This window comes from Pungitius pungitius, chromosome 5 (assembly GCF_949316345.1).
Source record: "Pungitius pungitius chromosome 5, fPunPun2.1, whole genome shotgun sequence".
Classification (NCBI taxonomy): domain Eukaryota; kingdom Metazoa; phylum Chordata; class Actinopteri; order Perciformes; family Gasterosteidae; genus Pungitius; species Pungitius pungitius.
Genome location: NC_084904.1, coordinates 11335910 through 11354967, shown reverse-complemented (window position 1 = coordinate 11354967; position 19058 = coordinate 11335910). Strand labels below are relative to the sequence as shown.

General features: G+C 47.5%; 2 protein-coding genes across 3 annotated transcripts in view; both read left to right on the top strand.

Moving 5' to 3' along the window:
- The window catches only part of dnah10 (dynein axonemal heavy chain 10), a 30065-nt gene extending 20961 nt beyond the window's left edge, over window positions 1-9104 (top strand). The window contains exons 57-78 of the mRNA XM_037482831.2: window positions 35-216; window positions 339-475; window positions 560-777; window positions 909-1130; window positions 1340-1487; window positions 3148-3427; window positions 3536-3765; window positions 3865-4138; window positions 4238-4342; window positions 4475-4629; window positions 4713-4867; window positions 5050-5233; window positions 5361-5561; window positions 5820-6029; window positions 6156-6251; window positions 6347-6518; window positions 6709-6840; window positions 7068-7279; window positions 7817-7984; window positions 8095-8275; window positions 8351-8496; window positions 8591-9104. Coding sequence (XP_037338728.2) covers window positions 35-216; window positions 339-475; window positions 560-777; window positions 909-1130; window positions 1340-1487; window positions 3148-3427; window positions 3536-3765; window positions 3865-4138; window positions 4238-4342; window positions 4475-4629; window positions 4713-4867; window positions 5050-5233; window positions 5361-5561; window positions 5820-6029; window positions 6156-6251; window positions 6347-6518; window positions 6709-6840; window positions 7068-7279; window positions 7817-7984; window positions 8095-8275; window positions 8351-8496; window positions 8591-8737 — 3955 coding nt within the window. The 3' untranslated portion in view covers window positions 8738-9104. The remainder of the gene's footprint in view (window positions 1-34; window positions 217-338; window positions 476-559; window positions 778-908; window positions 1131-1339; window positions 1488-3147; window positions 3428-3535; window positions 3766-3864; window positions 4139-4237; window positions 4343-4474; window positions 4630-4712; window positions 4868-5049; window positions 5234-5360; window positions 5562-5819; window positions 6030-6155; window positions 6252-6346; window positions 6519-6708; window positions 6841-7067; window positions 7280-7816; window positions 7985-8094; window positions 8276-8350; window positions 8497-8590) is intronic.
- Window positions 9105-15255: 6151 nt separating this feature from the next.
- Window positions 15256-19058, top strand: part of emid1 (EMI domain containing 1) — a 51461-nt gene continuing 47658 nt past the window's right edge. For both annotated transcript variants that reach the window (XM_037481514.2, XM_037481513.2), the window contains exon 1: window positions 15256-15993. In XM_037481514.2, the coding sequence (XP_037337411.2) occupies window positions 15743-15993 (251 nt within the window). In that variant the 5' untranslated portion in view covers window positions 15256-15742. The remainder of the gene's footprint in view (window positions 15994-19058) is intronic.

Below are 19058 nucleotides of genomic sequence, written 5' to 3'. Positions count from 1 at the left end.
TTTATCTACGTATTTTGGCTGGTTCATTGTACAGATCCTTTGCCAAGCCACCCAAACAGGTTCAGGTGGTCTGTGAATGCATCCTGGTGATGCGTGGCTACAAGGAGATCAATTGGCAGTCAGCCAAGGCTATGATGTCAGAGCCTAACTTCCTTCGCTCACTGATGGAGATCGACTGTGATTCCATACATAACAACCAGGTCAGGACTGTTAAAAGTAAGTGGGCTTCGTGATCTATGAATAATATAAATAATGATAATACCCATTAACTGTATAAGACAGTAGCATTTCTATTTGCCAAGTACGCTGTAATGTTTTTTTTTTCTCCAAATGGCTAGGCTTCCTAAAGAACCTACAGACAAGTTTTGAGGAGATGCAAGCCATAAGTAAGGCCGGTTCAGGAATGTTCAAGTTTGTCGAGGCTATCATGGGTTACTGTGAGGTTTCAAAGGAGATAAAGCCCAAGAGAGAGAAGGTAATTTAAAGTTTGGACATACCAACACCTTATTATATACATTGGAACAGAGCTTGAACCGGCTTATTTACAATTTCTTTTTAGGTCGCTCGCCTCGAAAAGAACTTCTTTCAGAGTAAGAGGGAGCTGGAACGCATTCAGAGTGAACTTAACAATCTCCAGAAGGAGTTGCACACTCTTGGAGAGAAGTACAAAGCTGCAATTGCAGAGAAGCGGCTGCTACAAGAGGAGGCTGAGCTGATGGAGAGGAGGCTGATAGCTGCTGAAAAACTCATCTCTGGCTTGAGCTCCGAGAACAAACGGTGAGGATCTAAAACATTTAACACATGCAGTCACACAATTGAACCTAACCTAACCAACCCTGCTGCTGCAAAGTTGCTTCTTTGATTCTTTTTTAATCTCCTATTGTTCATTCACCTGTTTCCCCAATTAGATGGACACAAGATTTGGAGGAGTTGAAGCTGCGTCGAGTACGTCTCCTGGGTGATTGCCTGATATGCGCCGCTTTCCTGAGCTATGCAGGGGCCTTCAGTTGGAACTTCAGGAATAAAATGGTATACAAAGTATGGCTTAAGGACGTGCAAGACAGAGGCATCCCTTTGAGCCAGCCTTTCAAAGTGGAAAGTCTTCTGACTGATGAGGTGGAAATCAGCAGGTAAGGAGTTTGTTCTCACTACAGATTATACAAGACAATATACCATATGATTTTGTCCAATCGAGTAATGGAAAATACTTGTTGTGGTAGCAGGCGAGGTGCGTGTTGCACTTATGTGCATTTGTTTCTATTTTGGCGGCAAACGGACTATAGGGCTAACAATGTCTCTAATAAACCCTTATTATACCTACCCTATTATGATGTGATAGATGGGGCTCAGAGGGATTGCCACCCGATGAACTCTCTGTGCAGAATGGAATCCTCACAAGCAGGGGCACCCGTTTTGCCATGTGTATTGACCCACAACAGCAAGCGCTCAACTGGATAAAGAAGAAGGAAGAAAACAATAACCTCAAGGTTAAAACATTTTCCTTTCTTTGCCGGATTTCTTTCTAGTTAACATTGACAACTGACACACTTACATGATATTGAAAGAGATTGGTGTTTTGAAGTTAAATTAATGACACACAACATAACACGCACCAAAAGTCAGATAATCAATTGTGACACAAAATGATTTAGTGAAAAAAGGCTCACAAGGCCGAGTGCACAAGCTGACTCTCCCGTGGCTGAGTCACTGCTGCATAGTAGCCTCCACCCATAAAGGAGGCCACATATTACTACAGACTGGCAGGGACCTGCCGATTAACAAGCGAAATAAGTTATAATAGGCTATCTGACGTTGCACAAATTCGAATACTGCGAAAACATTAAAAGATTGTTTTGTTTTATGTTCCATTGATACCTCTTTAGAAAGAAGGTTAACCTGTCTTTCAATGTGGGCCATGTCACAAAGCGTATACTGGGTGGAGTTTACTATCAAATCAATGTGTATTTGTCTAATTGTACAAGAGTGCGCTGGGTGCTGGGTCATCTATCTGCGTGTTGAGGCCAGGTGGCACCAAGGCAATTGTGGGCCAAGTTTTGCAAAGAGTTACAACTAGGGTTGGGTATCGTTTGAATTTGAACGATTCCGATTTCGATTCCTTGTTTCGATTCCGGTTCCCAGCGATTCTCGATTCCGATTCTTTTAAGAGGCAGGGTCAAAAAAGTTTAAGTTTAAGATATTTTAAATGAGCTAGCTAACCAAGGGTCTTTCTGAAGGAAATAGTCTGACCTTCTCCATCAATGGTAATTCTATGAACTTTTTACTTTTTATTAACTTTACTATGAATTTCTAACAGGGCTGTTTTCAACTACAATATAAATATCAAACTATGAACTTGAATATTGTATTAACATGATAAATTATGTATTATAATATATTTTAACAGGGGTACACTTTCCTCAAGAGAGCTTTATTTTTGAAACCTCACAAAAACACTGTTAGTGCCATTTTCCATGTTGTAATTTAGGTTTACATTGAGGTTATTTTGATTCATGTTTATTGATGATTTATTACATCATAAGTATGATTAGAGATTGCATCTATGATTTTTATGTTAGTTATTACATGTTTTAATGTACACGCGAGTGAGCGCACCTACTTATGACGTAAGGAACCCGTGTTTTGATGAAACCCTGTGTAATGTTAGACTGCGCAGATCTTTCAGTAAAGGAGCGAACACGCTGTTTTCTACCGTTGTTCAACACATAAACACGCGTAGACTCGTTCTTTCCGTTAGCGGTCGGGGGCGTGCTAGCGGTCGACGCGGGGAGTGCTAGCACTATCTTTTATTTATTTGCAGCGCCAGCCTCACTGCTCATTTTAACAGATAGGACAGCTCCGCTCGGGCCACCCGGCACCCGCGCACACACTCGTCTGATGCGTCACAAATTCACAACAACCGGGACGCTATCCATGTTCGATCACGCTGTTATGGCAACACTTCCGGTGGGCGCTTCTTCGTTGGTGTTCAGCGGTTTCTATTTCCGGTCGGCGCCGGCGGACTGAGAATCGAATTTTAAACTTTTGAACGATACCGGGTAAATCGCAAAACTAGTCCCGATTCCAATCGATTCTCGATTCTCGATACCCAACCCTAGTTACAACACACTCGTCATTCTCTTCTCCCAGATCTCATCTTTCAATGATCCAGACTTCCTGAAGCAGCTGGAGATGGCCATTAAATATGGCTTCCCATTCCTTTTTCAAGATGTGGATGAGTACATCGATCCCGTAATTGACAATGTCCTAGAGAAGAACGTAAAAGGACCAGAAGGCAGACAGGTCCTCATGCTGGGTGACAAGGAGGTGGACTATGATCCCAACTTCAAACTCTTCCTCAACACTAAACTTGCAAACCCCAAGTACTCCCCGTCAGTGTTTGGAAAAGCCATGGTCATTAATTACACTGGTAAGATGGTTTGGCATGGCTCCAAAGCTCTGTGTGAAACCGTTGAATATCTTATTCTGCTTTGTTTGTCTGTGTCCATCTATATTACTTTATCTATATTACGTGTAGTGACTCTTAAGGGTCTGGAGGACCAGCTGCTGAGTGTTATCATGGGCTTTGAGGAGAAGGAGTTGGAGGAGCAGCGTGAACGTTTGATTCTAGAGACGAGCGACAACAAGAAACTGCTGAAGAACCTCGGGGACTCCTTGCTCAGAGAGCTGGCCACATCTACAGGGAACATGCTGGATAACACAGAGCTGGTTCAAACATTGGAGGAGACCAAGTCAAAAGCCAGTGAGGTCAGTATGGCCACAGCAAGCATCAGTGAACCCATGGGGGAAAAGAACATGCATTTTATTGAAGTCATTGATCCTAGAGTTTGATGTTGTGATCATCAGGTATTGGAGAAACTACAGCTGGCCGAGAAGACCTCTATGGACATTGATGAACTCAGAGACGACTACCGACCTGCCGCCAAGCGCGGGGCCATCCTGTTCTTCGTGCTGACCGAAATGGCTCTGGTGGACAGCATGTACCAGTACTCTCTGGCCTCCTACCTGGAAGTGTTTGACTTTTCACTGCGCAGAGCTCTGCCTCACTCTGATCTCCACAAAAGACTGAGCAACATCATGTACTCTCTGACGGACAGCATTTATAACTATGGCTGCACAGGTAAAAGAATACATTTAATAACGGAAAGGATCTAAAAAGATCAACATCTTAAAATGTAGTGTTGGTGATTACTAACCTAAAATAATTATGCTTCCTTAGGTCTGTTTGAGAGACACAAGCTGCTCTTCTCCTTCAACATGGCCATCAAGATTGAGCAGGCGGAGGGCAGGTCCCCTCAGGAGGAGTTGGAGTTCTTTATTAAGGGTGAGGTAACCAAAGGAAGTGTAACACTTTAAAAATGTTTAAATAGAAAATAGTGATCACAAACTCAGACAACTGTGTAACGCACACTAGGTTCAAAGCAAATCTCCTTGTTTTTCCCCCATGTGTGTAAAGGTAATCTATCCCTGGATAAGAGCCCTCGTAAAAAGCCCTGTGACTGGCTTTCTGACCAGGGCTGGGAGGACATAGTGAAAGTAGCAGAGCTCTTTCCTGAGAAGTTTTACTCTCTGCCGGATGATGTGGAGAAAAATTCCACTCAATGGCGGTCGGTAAGTGACCATAGCGAAAGAAAGAAATTTTGGTATTTTACCCAATCGATTGAGAGGTTAACCCTCGTTCTCTTCCCTCTCAGTGGTATGACTTAGATGCTCCAGAACAGGCTCAATTCCCCATGAAATATGAGGAGGAGCTGTCGGCCTTTCAGAAGCTGCTGCTGCTGCGCTGCTTCCGCGTTGATAGAATCTACAGAGCTGTGACCGACTACATCACTGTCACCATGGGCGAAAAGTGAGTTTCCGTTGCATTATGCAGTTAGAGATATTTATATGCTTTAAAATGTATGTGCAGTATACATCATTCCGTGATGCTGTTCAAGTTGAGTTATTTGACAGTGTTTATAGATAACTAAATATTTACACAGAGAAAACTAAATACTGAGATTCTATGTATTTTCTTGTGTTTCTGCTCAGATATGTGCAGCCCCCTGTGATCAACTTTGATGCAATTTATGAACAGAGCACACCTTCCTCCCCCATTGTCTTCATCTTGAGTTCCGGCTCTGATCCAGCCACTGACCTCATGAAACTAGCTGAGAGGTCAGGCTTTGGAGACAACAAGTTCAAGTTCCTTGCCATGGGCCAAGGCCAAGAGAAGGTGCTGAAGACTTCTCTTTTATATCACAGCTTTAAGTGTGGTCATGTGGAATGAGTGTGGGAAACAGAAAGCAGTCACACTAACAATGAAAAGTTGAGGGTCAATGTCTTCTGAAATTGTGTTAAAGGTGGCCCTGCAGTTGCTGGAGAGGGCGGCGTCCCGTGGTCACTGGTTAATGTTACAGAACTGCCACCTGCTGGTAAAGTGGCTGAAGGACCTGGAGAAGTCCTTGGAGAGGATCACCAAGCCCAACCCCAACTTCCGTTTGTGGCTCACCACAAACCCCATCAAGGATTTCCCCATTGGCATACTGCAAAAGTCTCTAAAGGTGAAACACAGCAATCTGGCTATGTGATACTTCTTTAACATTGTGCACACCAGTGGGGGTTAGCCACATGCAGTGAGAATGGAAGACACAACTTTTTATAGTGTTAAAAAAGCAAGTCTTGGAATGTTTAATGGTTTGGACCGAATAGTTTGTTGAGACTGCTGTATTCCTCGTTCACATTGTACAATGCTAACTACAATAATAACACCTCAGCATTTTTTTAATCGTCAGCCTGTTTACTTGTAATATTGTGTTCAGGTAGTGACAGAGCCTCCCAACGGTCTCAAGTTGAACATAAGAGCAACGTACTCTAATATATCCCAGGAATCCTTGATCGCATGCCCTCACCCTGCCTACAGCAGTCTGGTATTTGTGCTGGCCTTCTTCCATGCCGTGGTGCAAGAGAGACGCAAGTACGGCAAGATTGGCTGGAACGTCCCCTATGACTTCAACGAGTCTGACTTCTTTGTAAGTGGCACGAAAGTTATTCTTACTATATTTAAGTAGTTTTGTTTGATTATACATATATTATCTTTATATGTTGTATTTCTATTCACTTTTCAATGGTTTCTACCATGATACTGTGTTCAAAAGGTGTGTATGGAGATCCTGAAGACCTACCTGACCAAGGCTCACAACCAAGGAGAAACCAATATTCCCTGGGGAAGTCTTAAATACCTCATTGGGGAGGTTAGAGCAAAATCCATTGTGTTTTAATTGTTTGCATATCTATGAAGTTTCAGGCTGATGCTGTACATTAAGAGTGTGTATGTAATGTTCTGTAGGTGATGTATGGTGGGCGAGCCATAGATAGCTTTGACCGCAGGATCCTGACTGTCTACATGGATGAGTACCTTGGAGACTTCCTCTTCTACACTTTTCGCCAATTTCACTTCTTTAGCAACAAGGACGTAGATTATAAGATCCCCCCAACTGGGCCCAAGAAAGTATACGTTGGTAAGTCAATATTTGAATTGCTATCCACTCATGTGCGTGAATGAATCCATCATGTTTGAATGGATTCACACACATAGAAAACCTCATAAACACTTGGCCTCCATTCCAAATGGCGGAAAACCGGGTGCAAAAACAACTGAACTACTGGTTGCTGTTAAAAAGTAAATTTTTACCCTCCTATCTTTTACAGATGCGATTGAGGAGCTCCCACTGTCAAACACACCAGAGGTATTGGGTCTTCATTCCAATGCAGATATAAGATACTACACCATGGCAGCTGAAGACATGTGGACTCACCTGATAGACTTGCAGCCTCAGACAGGTATGATCTGCATTGATGATCTGTCTTGCTTCCCAAATGATTTCAACGAATGAAATATTTGCGTTACTTGCCCGCCTATGGCATTTAGTGCTCAAGAGCATTCCAGGATGTAATATTTGCTTTGTAGAAACTCTTCCTTACGGTTGAAGGGGGTGTTTATTCTCTTGGCCACCATGCTGCCATGGCTTTCTTCTCTAATGGCCTTTTAACACTCTCATATGCCTCAGGTGAATCTGGTGGAAGCATCGGTAGGGATGATTTCATCAGTCAGGTGGCCCGGGACATTCAGAACAAGCTGCCCAAGTTATTTGACATGGATGTGATCTCTAAAAAGTTTGGGACCGACATTTCGCCAACCGCAGTGGTGCTGCTTCAAGAACTGGAGCGCTTCAACAAGCTGGTGGTCCGCATGCAGAGCTCTCTGGCTGAGATGCAGAGGGTGAGAAGCAGGGACAGAGGAAAACAAGATATTAGGAAATAGAAACAGATATTGGTTGCATCTCTGCAAATGCCAAAAAACATACCGTAATGTCTAATATGTCTTTTTACCGTGAAGTTCTGGCAACCACAGCTGCCAGTATTTCACCATATTTTCAACAATTTTTTTTTAGGTCACGACGATCCTTATATTTAACACTAACCAAATATATTATTAAAAGTAATCAGTATAAAAATCACAATGTTGAATGATTTCCATATTACGATGCATTTCTGGTGTCAGTACAATTTCTTGTACAATTAACAGTGATTACACATATTTATTACAATATATACGAATGCCAAGATATTGTGCTTTCTGTGTTGACATATATATTTACTGTGTTTCACTGTCAAATAAACTGAATTTAACCAATTTCAACTTAACAGTCTGTTACTGTCTGGATTTGACAGTTTTTCACCATAAATTTACTGACCTTTTTTACAGTGTGTGCTTAACACATGTTTATATTTGTTCCGATTGTCTTGTGTCCCCTAGGCCTTGGCTGGTGAGGTGGGCATGAGCAGTGAGTTGGATGACGTTGCTCGTGCACTTTTCAATGGTCTTATCCCTGCCATTTGGAAGAAATTGGCACCTGACACTCTCAAGTCCCTCGGCAACTGGATGAGCCATTTCAAGAGGCGTTATGAACAGTATAGGAACTGGGTGAGGACGGACACACTATCACGGCTAGCCTCTTACATGTTGCCCTTGTGTTTACTGGCATTAAAAAGTAGTGAAAGCATCTTCATGTCTGTGTATTTTGCGCCTACCAGGTGGATGAGGGAGAGCCAAAGGTCATGTGGCTATCAGGACTCCATATCCCAGAGTCCTACCTGACTGCACTGGTCCAAGCTGCATGTAGAAAAAATAGTTGGCCACTAGATCTTTCCACACTGTACACACAGGTGTCCCAGTACCGCAGTGAGGATGAAGTCAGTGACCGACCTGGACAGGGTAAAGAAATAACACTGCCTATTTGTAGCGTAATCAGTGATTAGTTATAGAGACTGATAGTGTTTTCCACTGCAGGCTGCTTGGTGTCCGGCCTGTATCTGCAGGGGGCGGACTGGGACATAGAGAAGGGCTGCCTGGTGAAGAGTAAACCAAAGGTTCTGCTGGTCGAACTCCCCATTCTCAAAGTCATCCCCATAGAGGCGCACCGCCTGAGGTTACAGGTGTGGACCGCTGGCACTGCAGACCTCCATACATATAATAACTTCACTATTTACTTTTACTATTTACAACTGTCATGTGTATCTTGTACCGCAGAATACCATACGGACACCAGTGTACACCACGTCCCTGCGGAGGAATGCGATGGGTGTGGGGTTGGTCTTTGAGGCGGACCTGTCCACCACTATGCACATCTCTCACTGGGTGCTCCAGGGAGTCTGTTTATGCCTCAACGCCGACTGAGGACCTCACTCAGCCAACCGAGCTGGTTTTCACGCACTCTGTTCCAACATGCTGATTAATGACATGGATTTCTGTTTCTTTAGAGAGTTTGCGAGAAAAAAGCGTGGGTATGTCTGATTAACAGGTAGATTAGATAAAACCAAATAATTTATTATTAAAGATTATACTTATTTTAAAAAACAATAATTGATAGGCATAAAAGAAAAGTAGACGTTTGACTTGTTTTCCACTACAGGGCTTATATTATTTTCTCACTAGATGGCAGCACACACCAGTAATGGACCCATCAGTCTGGGCAGAAGCTCCAGGCGTTTGCAGTGAGCAAAGTATCAAAACGATGTAGTAGGTCAGGATCTGTTTGTCCTTAAAGGCACTACTTGTATATCTAAATAAATAAATGTTTGTATTGTATTTAAGAACTTTGTTCATTCCTTAAAGGTAAGTAGATGCAAGTATTTCTATTGAGGTTGTAAAAAGAACATAATCTGACGCGTACAGTGGAAAATGTGCCATTGCGCAAAGGCTGCTAAAGTTTTCCACTTTACCTGAGTAGCTGTTTCATCTGTTCTCTGCAGGATAGGCCGTGTGATTTACTGTACTCTAACCCTATCCCTTAATAAACGGATCTAGAGCAGCACCACGTAATCAACGCTGAAGCAGGTGAAGTTCAGGCAAAAGTTTTCGAGCTGTGGCGGTGAGGTCACACAAATAAAAGGTTTTTGGTGTGCAACATTCATCATGTACTATATGATGAATGTTGCATGACATGTAGCCTGAGTTGCGCAAAAGCAGCTGTATTCAGTAATGTGCTGTTTCGAGTAAACTTACAGACTAATATCACCAGAAGACAAAAAATCAGCAACGTACATGTAATGTTTTACATTTGAGTACATTTGTATGTCTTGTCATCTTTAACTTGAGCCACTGCCATACATTTTGGGCCACCCAGACATGTTTATGACCAAATATGTGAGTGGAGGAATTGTGTTTCAAAAAGAAGGAAATCATTTTTAATGAACCCACAGATTATTATGAATGAGCTGCATTGTGCACTGTTGGTGCAGTAAAGGAAATTATGAAAGCAGGAGAGGAATAAGAAAACCCATACCAAGCAATGTCTCCCACCTCAGTATTTTCAGCTGCTCATGGCTGGGGGGCTTTGCATGAACGTCTCCGGTTACGAATGTAACCATAGTTCCCTGAAGGGAACGAGACGCTGCGTAAAAACGCTGTGGTAACGGCTCTGCGTGACCGCGTCATGAAGGACGTGTGAAATCTAACCAATGGCGAGTTGGTACGTCATAGGCTGGCGACACCAGGACCAGGACGCTATAAAGGGACCCGAAAGGCAGGACCATTCATCTCTGAAAGGCCGAATCAAGTGCCACGGGCAAGCCGGGAGTATGGCAAAGTTTACGCAGCGTCTCGTTCCCTTCAGGGAACTACGGTTACATTCGTAACCAGAGACTATCCCTCTCAAGGAACTCAAGCTGCGTAAAAACGCTGTGGGAACGCCAATTCCCAATCCACCATAAGAGCAAGTGACCGTGGTGTGAAGTTAATGCGCACACTCAGACGAGAGCACCTGTGCTCCAGGCGTAGAGTTAAGGTCTAGACGGTAAAATCTCATGAACGTGTGGGAAGAGGACCAGCCTGCCGCCATGCAAACGGCGTGTAGCGATACTTTTCCCGACAAAAGGGCTTTAGAAGCCGCCATACCCCTAGTAGAATGGGCCAGGACAGCCAAAGGTGCGGGCTGGCCGGCCGATTCATAAGCAAGTGTGTACACAGGGCGGTCCTGCGGACGTAGAAGTCTAAGCCACTGGGCAGAGGAGGTTGAGCTTCGCCTGGTCCGACGTCAGAAAAGGAGGAGGACAGTGCCTGCAGCACAATAGGCCCGACCTAGTAGACGGGGCCTTAGGAATGTAGCTGGGGGAGGGCAGTAAGAACGCCTTCACCACGCCGGGTGCAAATTCCAAGCACGAGGGGGCCACCGAGAGGGCTTGCATATCTCCAATTCTTTTGAGGGAAAAAATAGCAAGCAGGAAGAGGGTCTTAAGAGCCAAATACTTCACTGCGACCTCTGCCGTGCGCTCGAAGGGATGCTGGCTGCTGGCCTCAGCCTCAGGGTGCCATGAAGGAAGCGGGACACCAGTGGGTGTCTCCCCAGAGAACGCCCATCTAGTGGGGCATGAGTTGCCGACAGGGCCACCACGTATACCTTGATAGTGGACGGGGATAAACCGGTGGAGAAACGTTACCTGCAGGAACTCCAGTACTGAACCAACTGGGCAGTTAACTGGGTCCAGCTGTCGTTCCCCACACCAGGTGGCAAAAAGCCTCCACCCACGCCTTCCTTGTAGCGGGGCTCTGGAGTGGAGGATGGTCTCCACGACCTCGGTCGAGGGCAGACGCCCTGTCGAGACAGGGGCCTCGGTCAAGAGACCGGATCCTAAGAGGCGGGTCCCCTCAAGGGCCATGCCCATAGTCTCCATAGCTCGGGGCGGGGGTGAACGATGGACCCCGACGCCTGAGACAGCAGGTCCGCCCTGATGGGAATCTCCAACGGAGGACCTGCGAGGAGCGACATAAGGTCCGCGAACCCTACTCGGGTCGGCCAGAACGGGGCTACTAGCAGTAGGCTGACTCTGTCCCGGCGGACCCTTTACAGACCCCTGGGAGCAGAGCAACTGGGGAAAAAGGCGTACAGACATGACCTCGGCCATGCCTGCACCTGCACTGCATCTCCCTCACGCGTCTGCCCCCTGGTTTAGGTACCATATGGCCAGAGCCGGCAGGCAACGCCGAGTGACCTTGATCAGACGGCGCTGGTTTCCCCTCGGGGAGAACCCCTTGGCCCTGAGCCACCAGGCAACAGGGCCAAGTGTAACGGTCTCAAGTGTAACAGGCCTCAAAGGATCACGTAGGATGCCTCTGCCAGGAGACCTAACAGTCTCTGAAACTGTTTCACAGTGAGTGGCTGGCCTAGCAGAGAGGATCGAAACTACTCGAGCGGGAGACAGATGTGCCCGCATCGTGGTCGAATCCCGTCCAGGAAGGTGGTCCTATGCACTACGGACAGCACGCTTTTCCTGGCGTTGAGTCTCAGATGGTTGATGTGGGCAAGCACAACACCTCGATGTTGGGCCGCCAGCCGCTCGGATGGCGCTCGAATCAACCAGTCGTCTATGTAGTTCAAAATGCGGATGCCCTGGAAACGCAATGGTGCCAGAGCACCGTCCACGCATTTGGTAAACGTACGGGGTGAGAGGGCTAGGCCGAACGGAAGAGCCCGGTATTGGTAAGCTTTGTCCCCAAAAGCGAACCTCGGGAACTTCCTGTGTCGCGGGAGGATAGAAATATGAAAGTAAGCGTCCTGGAGATCTACCGTGATAAACCAGTCCTCGGACCTGATCTGGGCTGTGACCTGTTTGAGAGTGAGCATCTTGAAGATCAACTTCGCGACAGCGCGGTTCAAACGGCGGAGACCTCTAGTATTGGACGCAAACCCCCATCCTTCTTTGGAACGATGAAGTAGCGGCTGTAATAGCCCGACTCTGTCTGGAGGAAGAACTCGTCTAAGGCTCCCTTCCACAGCAGGGTCTGTACTTCTCGCTCCGATATCCGAGCCTGCTGGGGGTCTACCACAGTGGGTAGCACCCCGCGAAATCGAGGCGGCCGCCACCTGAACTGGGTGGCGTAGCCCCCATCGATTGTACGCAGGGCCCATTGAGACACATTGGGGAGGGCTCGCCACTCTCCCAAAAAGTCCCAAGGGCACCGGCCCCTCGGGCCGCCACCTGAACTGGGGGCCGTAGCCCCCATCGATTGTACGCAGGGCCCATTGAGATATATTGGGGAGGGCTCGCCACTCTCCCAAAAAGTCCCAGTTCCCAGTTCAGCAGTTCTCGATTTCGCGGGGTGCTACCCACTGTGGTAGACGCCCAGCAGGCTCGGATATCAGAGCGAGAAGTACAGACCCTGCTGTGGAAGGGAGCCTTAGACGAGTTCAGACCCCTTCAGACCTTCAGTCTTCAGACACAGCGCCCTGTAACAGCGCACTAGCGGGAAGCGCCGGTCTAGTAGAGCCAGAACCCTCCTCGGAGGGGGCGAACGGCCCTCGGGCTCGCGCTCGCTGGAACCGGCCGTGCCCCGAAGCGGGGACAGCGAACTGACTCCCGGGGGGAAGGGAGCACCGAATAGTGCGGTAACACCCTGACCCCTCAGGTGGGGATCACTTTCCCCGCGAAGACATCCGCCGCTCTGCCTTGGCACGAGCGTGACCGGAGCCGTGGGGAGCGTGTGTCATCGAGCATCCTCCTCAGAGAGGGCTCGACGAGAGAGTCGCGTGCGCCCTCTTCTCCGGAAAAGCGCTCGCAATCTCCACAGCTAGTCCCCTCGAGGGCTAGCTGAGCGTGCTCCACGCCCAGGCAGACGACACACAAGGTGTGCGAGTCCCTGCCCGTAATGAAACGGGTGCAAAGGGGGGGGCACACTATACAATGAATGGCTCAGCCATTACTAACTAGTCAGAACTTCACACGTCCTCGATGAAGGCACAGAGATGAATGGTCCTGCCTTTCGGGTCCCTTTATAGCGTCCTGGTCCTGGCGTCGCCCGCCTATGCGTACCAGCTCGCCATTGGTTAGATTTCACACGTGTTTCATAACACGGTTACGCAGTGTCACGGTATCGGGCGGAAAAGATCCACGCGCAGAGGGAGGTCAAGAAATAAGGGTTTTAATGTTCAACAGAAACAGCGAGCCGAGCTCGATGGCATAAACATAGAACAAAAATGCATTCTCTAGGAGACCAGCTAGGCAAAAGGCAAAACAAAAAATAATCCTCTGGACAGGGGAATCTCCTCCTTGGAGAGGGAAGTTCGATAGGAGCCCGCAGGATGCAGCCCCCGCGGCATGACGCTGGAGACTGGACGAGCAGGACGAGCAGGTCTTGGCTGTGCGCAGAAACAGAGGTGGTCTTGAGGCTGCTGGACAGGGCAAGGGCTTGACTTACAAGAATAATCCGACAAGACACAAAGGGAACACATGCAAGATATAGACAGGTGTGTGCGCTAAGGTGAGACTAATGGGCAAATGAGTGTGTCAGTGAATGTATATGGCAGAGGGGAAGAGAGAGAGAGACCCGGATCCTGACACGCAGAGGCGTTCCCACAGCGTTTTTACGCAGCTTGAGTTCCCTGAGAGGGAACCCTTATTGATCCAGGTCCTGTGTTAACAAAATCTCATATTAACTGAGAACCTCACTAGAACTCGTATACAAGCCACCTGCATGCGTGCTCTTTGCTGCATGTGTTTAGCTGGCTGGACTTGCAGCTCAGCCCATGACGGGGCCCTGGAGGCGTAGTCTGCCCCAAGCCTGTCAGACATCTTGGGCCCTCAGGTTTTGGCTGCGGTTGAAGGTTTTCAGTTTTGAGCTGGACAGCTGCTCTGTGGTTACCGGCACCGCAAAACCCATGTCCCACGCGTACGGTTGGATGGAGGTTACCAGAGGTGTGGACTCGAGTCATGTGACTTGGACTCGAGTCAGACTCGAGTCATGAATTTGATGACTTCAGACTCGACTCGACAAAACGCACAAAGCTTGCAACTCGACTTGGACTTTAACATCGATGACTCGTGACTTTACTTGGACTCCAGCCTTTTGACTCGAGAAGACTTGCTACTTCCCATGAAAACTGGGGGAAAACATTTTCACACGGCCGCGCCGCTCTGTTTATCTGCATCTGTCAAGAAAATGTGCGCCACTTGTATGCAGAGAGCCCGCGCTGCCTGCACGACATCCAATCACTGCAGTCCATATTACCGTATCAACGAGACAGCTCGTTCATGGTTACAAAAATCAGGATTTTTGAACCTGGATTCAGACTCCGATGGAAATCCTCGCCAACATTATGTCAACGTCCGTTTTAAAGTACTATAACACAATCACAGTCGATCCACCATTACCCTTCCCTTCGTAGTCTAGGTCTGTGAGGCAGCACACCATCACCCAGGGTTCCTCGTCCCCACTATAATAAGAGGACTTGAAATGACTCGAAACTAAAATGGTAAGACTTTGGACTTGACTTGAGACTTGTTGGCTTTGACTTTTGACTCGACTTGGGACTTGCCTCATCTTTGACTCGACTTGACTCAGGACTCGAGGGCAACGACTTGAGACTTACTTGTGACTTGCATAACAATGACTTTATCCCACCTCTGGATGTTACAGTAACCTAAACTATCCTGCTGCCACTGAGTCTGGACCCTGATGGCTTTGACAGAAAGAGACCGACTGCTCAATATGGGACACAAATATCATGGGTGGAGAGAGACACAGCCGGTTAAAGCATGGTGCTTAACGGGCGTTTCAATATTAACTTTTATAAATCCAATAGAGCCACGTCTTGGTTGTAATTATTTTTGTATTCCAACAACAATTACTCATCAGAGTCAGGACTAAACAGACTACAGTGCGCGCGCCTTTATGCACGCATTGTCCTCAGTGAGAGGGTTGAAACGGGGCAGGGTGAAAACCTCCCGGCAGGCTGCGCTTTTAAAACACCCGGGGAGACTATAAAAGTGGTTTCATGCCCGCTGCAGTAAAAAAAAAGAAGAAAAAAAAGCTCTGTCCGATATGCGCGCAGAGGGAGGCAGGCAGAGCAGAGAAAAGGAGGACGACACACGATTAAAAACCCACACACGCGGCACTCGGGGTTTGTTTTCAAATGTTGGCTCTCTGTCATAGATAGAGACGGACGAGAAGCTGGAGTTTACGGGGTGGCGATTTGTTTTACACCTCACATACGATTTCTAAGTCAGAAATATTGAACACACAGACGAGTTTTTGGACAGCTCTCCGCTCGCTCCACATCGCTGCTGCACGTGCGCTACTTCAGAGACAAGGATGCGCGCGGGAGCCGTTTGACACATTTGTGCCACCGAGCTGAAGGTCCACTTTCTCACGGCGGAGACGGGAGACGGGAGAGGGGGTTAGGGGGTTATGGGGTGGTGGTGGGGGGAGAAATTGGGCTCAGTTATACTTCTTTCTGGCCGTGCTTTTGATGCCACGGAAATGGGACCGCGCCAACGGGAGAGCGTGTCCGCGCCTTGTGGTAAAAGTTTCCTTTGGACCGTGCTGATCCTCTGGCTCAGCACCGCGTCCGTCGAGGGGACCTGGAAGACGGGACTTTACAGAACCTACCCGGCCGGGGGCCAGACGGCAGCCTCTCTCACCTCAGTCTATCAGAAAAGGTAAGGGAAGCACCGTTATCTCCTATTGGAACCCATAGACCTCTGTACCGTGTGTCAGTCCTCGGTTGCGCCATGTGCGTTATATCTACACAATAACCCCATTTTTGCCTCAGTCTATTTTTAAACCCAATCTCAGATGGCATGTCCTCTGCTGAGCTACTCCCATCTACCGGCTCCTATTGTCTTCCTGGCTGTTTGTTTCCTTTTTCCTAAGCTGGCAGCACTATTCTGCTGACTCCACTCTTCCTTATTGTCCCCCGTCCACACCCTCTTCCTCTCTCTGGCTCTCTCTCTCTCTCTCTCTCTGCGGGGCTTCAGCGAGCCCCCCACTGCAAGTCAGGATGCTCTTCAAAGTACCACCACGCAGTCCTCACATCTGTCCAGACAAAGCCGCTCCTGTCCCATCTTGAATAAGTGTGTTGAGGACATTGAACGGGGAGGTGAAGACATTGGTGGCTGTAATAAAACGCACAAGATTGATGGCATAGCGAGAGTCCATTGAAAAACAAGGTAGGGGGGGGGAAGAGATGGTCTCATGAAATGATTTGTCCCTATGTTTCCAACACAGAGTTACTTAACTCCCATGAGCGCGATACCCATCTGTGCTCCCCTCCTGGACCGAGCCGGTGTTTGGGTTAGACACTGCCCAAAGATGACTGCACGGTTCCCATATTACACACACTCATACGCAGAGAGGAGCCGGCGCAGACCACCACGTGTGGGCCGAACGGGACCAGGGGGCTGAAACCGCCTTCCTTTTGACGAGGCCTGTCCCTCAGGGTGTGTCCAGGTGCCTTTTTGCACTCCCATCCTTGCTCCACTGGCTCGCCTCTCCGCTCAAACCCCCCCCCCCCCCCCCTCCACCCCCAGCTCTCCCCCTTGTCCCCCATGGCCACAGGTTAGGTTTGATGACATGTTTGCTAAACACAAGCAGCTGGGACTCCACCACATCTGGTGGGCTTGTTCTGGGAACTGGAGATTAGTTTACTGTGGGTGTGCTGCTGTTTGTAAGTGACAAGTGGAGGAATGCCGGGATGGACGGATGCGAAGGTCGGCCCGCCGCCTTCCAGAGGCGGAGAGGTCAGCGGGTTTGCGGGGGACAGTAGGAAGGGTTCGGTCCACCTGGTTTCTGGAGTGTCAACAAAGGCGAGCAGTGATCGGTGGGATGGCGTAGAGCGGAAGGCCCTCTCATCGGCGACTTGACCCTGACTGACAGAAACTTAACTCGCCATTGGTCTGCTTCAAAGCAACTAGATATCTATTTTAGCAAACAGTGATTCTGTCAAGGGAAAAGCTTTGCTAAGAATCCCCCCCCCCCCCACCCCCCTACCCGGCTTGTCTTCACACAGCGATTATCCAAATCAAAGGGGATTAACAGCTCTTGAGTAATTTGCCATTCGCTCTGTTGTGGAGCTGATAAAGTGTTCCTTCACCCGTGTCCTTCTTAACAACTGTATGGGCTCGGTACACGGAGGGTTACGAGGTATAGCTGCTTCTTCATTTCTTGTCTGGCTCACTTCTTTATCCTCCCTCGGAGGACTTTTCATGGTCTGACAGGCAGTCTGAACCCGGGGCCACTCTCATTCTTCACACATCTTAACTAAATCCACGTTTTCTTTAAGCATGGGAATGAAGATGACAGACATTCCAGTAGGTTGAGCCCTGTGTGGCTTAGAGCTGAATTTAGCTTTAGGTTTCAAATAACTTTAAACAATGTATGTGCTGAAGTTTGTTCATTATTGTTAAGAAGCTGTGACCAATTGCACATCCAATTGCTTGTGGCTGAACCGCTAATCAGGAGAGAGCAAGAACATAGCGCAGTAATTAGTAGATGCATCATTTAATGAAGCTAATATTGTTCAAATTCGATTTTTAAAATCTTTTCCAATGTGAATATTTCTTTTCTCAGTTCTCTAACATTGAGCCGTTGGTGCAATATAATGAATGTCTTCAGTTGAGATAAATTTCCTTTGCACTTCTTGCGTGAAACACTTAAAGATGCACGTAGCCGCTACACTCTCAGACCTCACAGGTGTCCACATCTGAAAGCTCAAAGACAAAGACAAATGAGAGTTGCCCTTGTTCCTCTCAGGCTGCTGAGAAGAGTCACAGCCCTGACCTCCATAGCCTCGCTGTGCCTTTGGTTATGGAAAACACATGGCAACTTTGAACTGATCCCTTTTATCTATTAATACATCATTCAATACTTCTTAAACAATCATGTACGCTACTCTGCTTCTTTCTCTCTTTTTGAGAAGCTGACCCTGTGATTGCTGAATCCCTGTGTCTTCATTAATTTCACTTTGAATGGTCTTTCTCTATTTGCCATTTTTTGCTGCGCCACATATATCATGCACCTCCTCCATATCCCGTGGGAGCAGCAGTGCTTCATAATTGTCTTTCCTTCCATGTCCCCATTCCCATCGGAAGCACCCTTGTGTGAGCCTCATGAGAAAATAACCTTTTGTCTCCTCCTCTTCTCCCTTATGTCTGGACCTTTACCGCATCTGTCTTTTGTCCTTTGTTCTCCTCAAGCATTTTTTTCCCTCCTCAGGCAAAAAAATGTAGAGAAATTCCTTTAGATTTCTCTCCATGCTACATTGCTAACGTTTCTCTGAGTGCTCTTCCTCCCACAGTGCACGGATCGATGGGTAGATGGAAACTGAGTAGCTAGTTTCACCAGCATTTTTGCCTTCATCAGCGATCCTGTCAGTTCACACGGCTCCCATCTCCGTCCTCCGCATGCAGTCTACTGCAGAAAGTGCACCAGCTTAGTGCAGTCGTGAAAGATTCAGCCTACATAGTGGACAAGGCCAAATGAGGGCCTCTAGGATACAACAGCATACCTGCTTTTTTTGGACAAGTTCATAGCCTCTCCTTCAGCATTAGTTTTTATTTCCCTCCAATGTTTTACTGTCTTGGCGTTCATAGCGTCGAGGAACAGATGGGCCAAAGCTCTGATTCGTCCGTCCTTTCAGAGATTGGAGATTTCTTTTATAACTGTTGGCTGTGACTGTGAGCAACGCTTGATGATTTATTTAGCTTGGGCCTGGCGTTCACTGTGC